We start from the raw sequence: 10,911 nt of genomic DNA on the forward strand, positions 1-10,911 counted from the left end.
GTCGAGCACATGATAGAGCACCCTCATATATCTGCACTTCCTAGGAGAGTTTTCCAACTCTGGGACAAAGGCAGGGGCATGTGGTTGCAGGCAGATGTTCTCTTAAACTTTGTCTCTGAAAGTAGATCTTCTCATCTTCCAACAGCAGTGCTAGAATGTGTGTGTGCTGCATTACGCAACAGACTTTTGTGCTACATGAGCTCAACTAAAAAACTCTACCCAAGTTTTCTCCCAAATATTCAATAAGTCAGATTTGGATAAAGAAATGGGAGGGTTGTGAACAAATGCTAATAAATGTATTTTGTAAACTAATAGCTGTAGGTTATGTTGTACATGTGTTGCTTAAATCACATAATGTATTTATATTTTTTATTACTTATAAACATAAAACAACAGGGAAATTTCACTTAAAAATGTATATTTTTTTCCTTGGGGGGAAAAAAAGAACAACTGGCAATGTTAAGCCCATATTCCCTGCAGGTGGAGCATGTGCTCCCTGGTTTATCAGTTTCCATGTGGACTTCTTTTCTACTTTATGTAACCTTCCTGACTCCAATAAAGATTTTCATTGTCATTCCTGATATACAGAAAAAGCTTTCAGTTGGAGAAAGAAAGAACAGAAACTATTAAATACATAAATCCCCCCTCCCCCCCGCTTTCTCCCACAGTACACATTGATTAAAACCTGGTGCCAATGAGGCTATGAATTCAGGTTTAATTCTATAAGACTCTACTTAGCCCAAATAGACTTACTATAAGCACACCTGTGAGTTTTGCTGGTCACCAAATGAGTGCACTTGGTATGAACAGATGATGAAAATAACTCTCATCAGTGGGACTGTAATCTTTAATATGTAATTTACTGATCAAGAGTAGTATCATCTTCCCTTTATGATAATCCATTTGAGGGGAAATATGGGGAAGAATATCAATGATAATCATTCAAACCTATATTTTATTAGAAATGCAGAAAAGACTAGGTGAAGCCTTCTCAGCCTAATTGCAAATTTAGTTATATTTTCTTTATACAAAACAATATCATTTTGGCCTCAGACATCAACCAAATTTATATTTCTAAATTTTGGCTGATAGGGCTTATTCTTAAATTGGCTTAGTTACAATGAAAAGCAGGTTACAATTTAATTGCTTAACAAGTTATCTTTCATGTATCAGTTAGCTTTTGTTGCATAACAAATCACCCCAAAACATAATGGCTTAGAATGACAAATGTTTATTATTTGTCATAAATTTTAGCGTTGGTTAGGCAGTTGTCCTGGTTCTGGCCTGAATGTAGGTGAATGATCTAGGGGACTCACTTTCATGCCTCGTAGGTAGTAGTAAACTGGTCTTTAATGGTAGCTATTCAGTGGGGAAAAATCATCTCTCCTCCATGTGATTTCTCATCCTGTGTCAAACCAGCCCGGGCTTCTTAACATAGTGGACTCAGGATTCCAAAGAGCAATAAAGATTCCAAAGGGCAAATTCTAATTTAAAAAATGCTTTCCAGCCTCTGCTTGTGGAACAGTTGCAGATATCTCGCCATTCAAAGTGAAATATTAGCAATTGTCTCACTATCAAGGGAAGAAGATCACTCTGCATTTTAACAACCTTTCATTCTATATCAGCCTACACCATGGGAAGGTTCCAGATGCCTCCATAACAATTTATCACTAGCTGATCCAATAGTAATAATAACTAAAATAAAATTATCTTCCAAAGAAAGAATTGATTCTTTGTGAAATTTGCCTGTAAGAAATTGTTTATGCCAGATACACTTATCACTGTATTTTTTAATAAAGCTTGCTAAATCAGATTCTATCCAGCATGGCGTAGGTCTAGCATAATTTTTCCACTGGAGGCATAATATTGTTAAATGAACAGTATACTAAATGGGCAGCTGAATATATATTCTTAACAGTAGGATAACAATTATATTAATTTTTTAAAAAGAGAACTAAATGAACCATATTTTCTTGCTTACTTTCTCTTACCTAGCACAAAAAAGGTTTCATTGCTCAAGAAGGTTTTTAGCACATTATCTATTGCAGTCGTATTGGGAATTACCTGGATCCTGGGATTCTTTATGCTAGTATTTGATGGGAAAGCCGGAGAGGCCTTCAGCTTCATATTCTGCATTTTCAACACTACTCAGGTATGGTATGGATTAGTCTGAAAGTAGCTGACCATGCAATGGTGGAGGTGATATCTCCCTGGACCAAAGTTTTCTCCTTTTAAAGCTCCCTGAAGGTCATTGTTTAGTACCTTTAGGAGATTCTATTTTAATATCCTTTAATGGAAGACAAAAGAAAGCTCTTTATGACTTTATGTTCTTTCCCATGCTGAATACAAATTTTCAGATAGTTTTTTTCTATATCTGTGAAAAATGCCAATGGAATTTTGGTAGGGATTACATTTCATCTATATTGTTTTGGTTTGTATGAATATTTTCACAGTATTTATTTTCTTAATCCAAGAACTCAGGCTATCTTTCCATTTATCTGTGTCTTCTTCAATGTCTTTCATCAATGTCTTATTTTCCCCCCCATCAATGTCTTATTGTTTTAGGTCTTTTACTATGTTTGTTTAAATTTATTATAAATTATGTCATTGTTTTTTATGCTATTATAAATAGGACTAGAGCTCTGGTGCATGAAATTCATGCACAGGATGGGAGGGGGTGTCCCTCAACCCAGCCTGCAACCTCTCCAATCTGGGACATCCCTCTCACAATCCAGGACTTCTGGCTCCCAACTGCTCGCCTGCCTGCCTGCCTGCTTGATTGCTCCTAACTGCTTCTGCCTACCAGCCTGATCACCCCCTAACCACTCCCCTGCCAGCCTGATTGATGCCTAACTGCCCTCCCCTGCCAACCTGGTCACCCCTAACTGCCCTCCCCTGCAGGCTTGGTCCCCCCAACTGTTCTCCCCTGTTGGCCCGGTCACCCCCCACTGCCCTCCCATGCAGGCTGGATCTCTCCCAATTGCTCTCCCCTGCTGGCCTGATCTCCCCTGATCGGCCACAACTGCCCTCCCCTGTTGGCCATCTTGTGATGGTCATCTTGTGTCCACATGGGGGTGGCCATCTTGTGTGTGGGGGTGATGGTCATTTTGCATATTACCTCTTTATTATATAGGATTATTTTCTTAATTTTTATTTCAGATAGTTTGTTGTTACTGTATAAAAAATGTAACTGGTTTCCTGGTGTTTATACAGTTTAAAGTCTGCAACTTTACTAGATTCATTTTTTAGTTCTAACTGGTTTTTGGTGGAATCTCTTGTTTTTTTCTATATATAAAATCCTGCAAGAGAATTGATTTGTTAGAAGCAGAACCTTATAAAGTTTTTGTGTGTGACATAATTATACATAGGACTGAAGATGCTCTTATTCCTGAGTCTTATCTCAATGATACATTTAATAATAATTTTAAAGAACATTCTCTTCATATCTTGTCTTAAAACTTGAATGAAGATTTATATATGTTTTTATTTGGAAACCATTCTATTAACATATTGGCAGCATCTCCTATAAGAAACTAGACATTTAGAGGAAATATGGTCATCTAATTTTCATTATGGCAAAAATACTGGTATAGAAAAACCAAAATGGTAGATTAAAAATAAAAATAACTTTGTTTGATCTCAGATGATTTTTATATGTTTGTATTTGTGAATTATGTGTGGGGAATGTAAAAACTTTAAGATAAAACAAGGATTCATTATTGAAAGACTTATCTTGAAATCAGAATTTCTTTCCATGGTTTTTATTCTATGCCTCCTCCTGTGGCAAACATTGTCTTTTGCTCTGATGAAAAATATTACAAGGACTTTTCTGTCTCTATATTTAATCTTATCTTTCCTGAGTTGGCAGAGTAAATTATACTTCAATATAATAAAAGTACCCTTCTTTTATTTTTATTCAAAAATATTTTTATTGATTTCAGAGAGTAAGGGAGAGGGAAAGAGAGATAGAAACATCAATGATGAGAGAGAATCATAGGTTGACTCTCAACTAGTGAGCCATGCTGGCTGGGCTGAGGTGACGACTTTAACTCTAGTTTTATTAATATAACTCAAGTAAAATAGAAGGATTGTAGTTTTATAAGTTCATTTGTCCCATTTCTTCTTATACTCAAAATTAACTTTTTTTCTTTACATAGAAATCTCATCTCCTCAGCTAGGTTATTAGTTCTCTAGTGCAAGTAACACACTTGTGTATATCTTTAGCGGTAGATATCTTGTTTGCTATAAGTATGGGCTGTACTTCTCTAATATTTTGTGAAGTAAACTGCGGTGTATGGTGATTGTCTCATTAAGTTGCTGAGAATAATAACCACTGTGTGTAGTTGATATTGGTTCTTTCTGGCTCTGATCAAATATCACTGAGGAGGGAAATCTTTGATACAAAATAGAAATCGAGGAACCAAGATGGCGGCATAGTTAAACAACTAATCTGCTGCCTCACATAACAATTTCAAAAATACAACTAAAAGACAAAAACGTCTACCACCCAGAACCACGGGAAAGCTGGCTGAGTGGAAGATTTACAACTAAGAAGAGAAAGAAGCACAATCGCTGAAAAGCTGAGGTATGGAGGCACGCGAATCGGGCCGGCGGCGGGCGGCTGGGTGCGCGGCTTTTCTTCAACCCGCAGGGAGACAAGCTCCCGATCACTCTGAAATCCAGTTTCTGGGGACACTCGGGGGACCCAGGCACCTACGGGGAGAAGCTGGACTCTCGGCCATCGGGTTGGAAAGTGAGAGTGACTTTTTTGCAGTGGTGCGCCCAGCAATCATTGTTTACTGTGCTGGAGTGCGGGGCGCAGGGACTTGGAAACGTGGAAAGGCAGAGACGGCTGACGGCAGCCATCGCCGTTGGCCACACCCCAGCCTAGTGACGCCCTGAGACCCCACCCAGCCCTGAGGCCCCGCCCTGAGGCCCCTCCCCGCACATTCTACAAACCTGCCCCAGCTCCACACAGCGGCTTTTGCATATAAATGGCCTGTTCTGGAGCAGCTTAACCAACTGCAGCTCCAGTCAGACTGCTCCAAAAACGCCCAAGCAAAGGAGGAGAAAACTAGCCCTTGCTGTAGCTCCTGCTGGGGGACACACAGTACACAAGGGTACACCAAGAGTGTCCACCTCAAGTAACTGGGAGGCTGACCCGTTGAACCAATAGGACACCTAGTACACAAAACTACCCTACCAACTTAGGGAAGCAGAGAATATGAGAAGGCAAGGAAACAGATCACAAACCAAAGAAATGGAGGAGAACAAGCGACTGGACATAGAGTTCAAAACCACGGTTATAAGGTTTTTCAAGAATTTCATGGAAAAGGCCGATAAATTCAATGAGGACCAACTAGAAATTAAACATACACTGACTGAGATAAAAAATATTATACAGAGACCCAAAAGCAGACTAGAGGATCGCAAGAATCAGCTCAAAGATTTGGAATACAAAGAGGCCAAGGACACTCTTCCAGAGAAGCATGAAGAGAAGAGAATTCAGAAAGTTGAAGATAGTCTAAGAAGCCTCTGGGACAACTTCAAGCGAACCAACATCAGAATTATGGGGGTACCAGAAGAAGAGAGAGAGCAAGATGCTGAAAACCTATTTGAAGAAATAATGAACGAAAACTTCCCCCACCTGATGAAAGAAATAGACTTACAAGTCCAGGAAGCACACAGAACCCCAAACAAAAGGAATCCAAAGAGGACCACACCAAGACACATCATAATTAAAATGCCAAGAGCAAAAGACAAAGAGAGAATCTTACAAGCAGCAAGAGAAAAACAGTTAGTTACCTACAAGGGAGCTCCCATACGATTATCAGCTAATTTCTCAACAGAAACCATGCAGGCCAGACGGGAGTGGCAAGAAATATTCAAAGTGATGAATAGCAGGAACCTACAACCAAGACTACTCTACCCAGCAAAGTTATCATTCAGAATTGAAGGGCAGATAAAGAGCTTCACAGATAAGAAAAAGCTAAAGGAGTTCATCACCACCAAACCAGCATTATATGAAATGCTGAAAGGTATTCTTTAAAAAGAGGAAGAAAGATAAAAATTATGAACAACAAATACATATCTATCAACAAGTGAATCTAAAAGTCAAGTGAATTAAAAAGCTGAGGAACAGAATAAACTGGTGAACTTAATAGAATCAGGCATAGAATGGGAGTGGATTGATAATTCACAGGGGGAAAGGGGTGTCTGTGTGGGGAGTATGGGAAGAGACTGGACAAAAATCATACACCTATGGATAAGGACAGCGGGGGGGGGGGAGGTAAGGGAAGAGGGGGGGGTAGGAACTGGGGGGTGGGGAGATATGTGGGGAAAAAGGAGAAACAATTGTAATCTGAACAATAAAGATTCATTAAAAAGAAAAGAAAAGAAAAAAAAAAAAAACAAAAAAACAAAATAGAAATCATTGGGTAGGGCATTAGATAAATTTGTCTTGGCCACAAATGATGAGGAGTTTGTTTAGTGAAGTGTGGAGAGCTGCTTATCTGTATGAATTGCTAACATCACATTTAATGCTTGTAGCTCCTCATTGCCTATCCCAGAAAGCCCTCTTCAGTGACTTTTATGAATAACTCCCTGAAATAATGGATGTGTGCCTGGTACTAAGTTTAAATAGATATAAGGCAGTTCCTTACTGTTGGCAACTCCCAATGGAATCTCTCCAGAAGGGCAATAAATAGGGTAAGCTGGGATTGCCAATTGACCATGGACTTGTTGCCTAAAGCTACCAGTAATTTAGAAAAGTATCTTTAAAAAGGCATGGTCAAGGATATTCTTTTCTGCATGCATAGGAGAGGCACATTACAAAATAGAGGCCCATTACAAAATGTTCATACTACATGGTACAATTGAGGGTGGCCGTGGGGCAAGAGCCCTACGGACTAAAAGTCAGGAGACTTAGGCTGTTTTTCAAGTTTAATATTATTGACTCATGATTTTAGGTAAGTCACAACCTCTCTGAGTGAGGCATGCAAAATATAAAATGGAAAAGGTTGTTAAAATTGACACAGTGTTTTTCAAAGTGGTTCTGAATATTGCCTACATCAGAATGTGCACAGTGTGTTAAATTGCTGATTCCTGGGCAACTTCACCCTCACCTACTGAATCAGAGTCTATAGGGTAAGAGCTGGGAATCTCAACTTTAAAGTAAGGCCCCAGGTGACCTTCATGCACATTAAAGTGTAGGAATGACTAGACTAATTCACATGTAAACTCCTTCTAGTTGTAGAATGCTATAAGGCTAATACATATTTATTTGCTAAGTGCTACAGATATTACTTAAAAGGCACAATTTAATCTTCATGCTAGTGATAATTAGTTTGATGCCTACATTTTGTTTTTTCAAATAACATCTTTGGGATTTTAGGGAGCACAAAAATATTGGGATTCCACAGACTTCCACAGGGTAGTGTCTTCATGAATTCTCCAGGGTTTACGTCTTTTCCTAATTATTGTACAATCAGAAATTCTATCTAGAATTGTCTTTGACTTAGAATTTAAATTATGGAAAAGCCAGATGAAATAGTGTACCCCACAAAGAGGAGGTTTTCTAGGGACCAGAATTCTCCAAAATAAATTTCTCCCTTGAACCATCAGGATGGCTAATGACCACTTTGTCCTTCTGAAACCCCATGCACACTTCCTGTGTCATCAAGGTCTTTTCCAGATGTGTTAGATACCACCTGGTGGTTAACCATCAAGTTAATCTTCCTGCTTTTGTCCAGGGAACTGGTCTATCTCTTGCTAATAAGTATCAATTCTATTAGTCAAACTCAGAATCTTTGGATTATTTTACACCAGAAGTCTCCTAAACAGTATTTATGGAATATAATAATTATAGAAATAAATTATTTAAAAAAGTTTTTATTCATTTTAGAAAGAGATGAAGGGAGATGGAGAGAGAAATATTGATGTGAGAGAAAAACGCCCATCAGTTTTCTCCCCTATACACGCCACTGGAGACCAAATCTGACCAGGCCATATGCCCTGACTGGGAATCCAATTGGCCACCTTTCATTCTATGAGAGGACACTTAACTGAGTCACATTGGCCAGGACTAGAGATAAATTTTTATAAAACTTGGGGTCATATAGATGCCAATATGGGAGACATCCATGGACATTTATTTTTAATAACTTTTTATTTTGAAATAGTTTCATACAAGAAGTTGCAAAAACAGTAGAGTTTCCATGTACTCTTTACCCAGCTTTCCCTAATAATAATGCCTGTATAACACTACTATGTTGTCAAAATAAAGAAATAAACATTGGCACAATACTATCAACTCAATTACAGATGTTACTTAATATGTATTTAAAAAATATTTTAATTGATTTCAGAGAGGAAGGGAGAGGGAGATATAAAACATTAAGAGGAGAGAGAATCATTGATCCATTGCCTCTTGCATGCCCCCTACTGGGGATCAAGCCCGAAACTTAGGCATGTGCCCTGACAGGGAATTGAACTCGACCTCCTGGTTCATAGGTCCACGCTCAATCACTGAGTGACATAGGCTGGACCAGATGTTATTAATTTGTAAAGTTGGGGAGTTGTGTGAATGATGAGAAAAGGGTAGGTGACAAGGTGAAATAAAACCCCTTCTCTGATTCTGTATCACAGCACTTATCTAATATTAAGCTTTTATTCTATCTGCCAGGGATTGCAAATTTTTATCCTCTACACTGTCAGAACAAAAATCTTCCAGAACGAAGCTTCCAAAATGTTGAAGTTGCTGTCGTCATCCGCTGACAGAGTGAAGTTGCTGCCATCGGCAACCAGGATGAGGCTGCGTGCGAGGATGTATAACATGCTCAGGTCATTGCCAGCCCTAAATGAACGCTTTAGGCTGCTGGAGCCAGCTGTGGTTACCGAGGAAATGACACTCTCTGAAAGTGACCAAGCAAGCATAAGCAGCTAGACAGTAAAACTGTTGCCTTCTGTGGTCTTTCTTATTTCAACTTGTGTGAGTTTTGCTTTTCCTATTTCTTTCCTTTGTTACCTACTTCTTCAGGAAAGTCTCCCTCAATATATTTGGCTCAAGGTTAAAAATCAGGTAAAACCTGTTGTTTATTATCATCAGGGATACTGGATTTGGTAGTTTTTTTCTATTATTCAACAGATTCTTACCTGAACGAGGTGAAGAATCCCATCCAGCATTCAAAATAATTCAAGATTATCATTGCTCTGTGTACATCATAAAGTCTGTGACAAACTTTGATAAAAATGTAGAACCTAAACAACTTCTTTTACGATTTACTACAAAGGATACAAGGAGAAAAATTTACCACCTGATGAACACTGTGAAGAGTTGCTTGTATGTATACTTTTGATCTGTGAATATTTAAAATTTGTATATGCTTATACTTTCCAATTAAGAATTTTGTATCCATTTAACCTCTGGAAAGGGAATTTTTTGCTGTTTTTTTAAAAAAATCATGTTTTATGACTCAGCAGTTGGCTCTATGAGAAACCGGCGGGGAGAAATAGAAAGATTAGCTGGTTACTAACACCTCTGGATATTTCCTCCCACTTCTTAATATATCTGCCCTTTTATTGATGAAATGACACAGAGCCTCACAAAGTGAAAACATTAGTCACAGTCACCCCTATGGCTTTTGAAAGATCTAACTAATTGCTCATGAAATTTTAAACATTAAAAATGACTTCCTAAATAAAAATTTAAAAAAAAATGACCTCCACTGGGTTGGGGGATATTCCCACTGGAATTAGGAGAGACAGTTTTTGCATTGCTGTTTTGTCAAGAACTAGGCAGCTGCTGTGGGTACACTCAACTAAGGCACTAACATGTCCGGTGAGCTGTGGCATGCTCTTTTCACCACACCCTAAGTATGTGTGTGTTTTTATAGAAATGGTTTTAAATGACTGTTGGATTCCTAGACAAGACAACAAGAGCCTGTTTCATCTGTAGAATAATTGAGACCTTATCGGGTAATGCAGAAAGGCAAAGGGAAAAGAATAAAGAAGAAAAGCAGTTCTCAGAGGTCAGTGTTTTAGTGGTGTTATAGTGCTACGCCTAGGTAGGGCTGGACACAGGGAAAATTATAAGATGTGCTTGACCTACTCTATTTCCCAAAATATATATTCAGATAAAATTAAATCTTAAGTAAGGGCCATTTTAAATATGAAAAAAAAAAAAAAAAAAAGCACCAAAGAGCCACATTTACTCTGAGGGTGGAGTACATGTGTTCCCTTGGTGATTTTAGTTTTCTTTGCACTTTTTCAGCGTTCTTGGTATATAGCAACCAGAATTCCTTATAACATTCCTGACCTAGCTATACCATAAATTTGTAAGCTCCACATGCATACTGTGGAGGCTAAGTCAGGCAGACATTGATGTACCTGCCCTGAAATCTAACTACGAGAAAACAATTCTATTTAAAAGGATCTTTTTGTTTAGTGATAGAGATCCAACTCAAATTAGGTTAAGGGTCAAAGAGAATGTAATGGCTCAATTAATTGTAAAGTCCAAAGGCCAGGTTGGTTTTAGGTAGGGTTCTGTTTTGCCTGGACCAGACTCAATTTGTGCCTGTTGTCCTGACTTAGGTATTACTAGCAGCCCCTTTTACTCTCGAAAGTGTACTGGTTTGAGGCATAAAATATATGATAATGTTAACTTTAGATTTAGAGTTCAAATGCAAGGAGTTCAAAGAATGTGTCAAGATTCTTTTTATCTCCCTGTTTTATGGCTCTTTGTGCTTCTGTGTTTGGCTTTATTCTGAAATTGGGTAGACATGGGTGGCAATTGGCCATTAGCATCTCCATCCTTCTGCCTTGCAACCTCCCATCAGTGTCTCCCTTTGGCTGTAGCCAGCCAGACGCCAGCTGAGCCAGGAGCCTGTGGGGCTCATTCCCTTGTGATATGGA

General features: G+C 38.5%; 1 protein-coding gene across 1 annotated transcript in view; it reads left to right on the forward strand.

Annotated features, from left to right (window-relative positions):
- The window catches only part of ADGRG7 (adhesion G protein-coupled receptor G7), an 83,925-nt gene extending 74,981 nt beyond the window's left edge, over positions 1–8,944 (forward strand). The window contains exons 16-17 of the mRNA XM_054709946.1: positions 1,996–2,152; positions 8,684–8,944. Of these exons, the coding sequence (XP_054565921.1) occupies positions 1,996–2,152; positions 8,684–8,944 (418 nt within the window). The remainder of the gene's footprint in view (positions 1–1,995; positions 2,153–8,683) is intronic.
- Positions 8,945–10,911: the final 1,967 nt, after the last annotated feature.

The sequence above is a fragment of the Eptesicus fuscus genome, chromosome 3 (genome assembly GCF_027574615.1).
Source record: "Eptesicus fuscus isolate TK198812 chromosome 3, DD_ASM_mEF_20220401, whole genome shotgun sequence".
Lineage (NCBI taxonomy): Eukaryota > Metazoa > Chordata > Mammalia > Chiroptera > Vespertilionidae > Eptesicus > Eptesicus fuscus.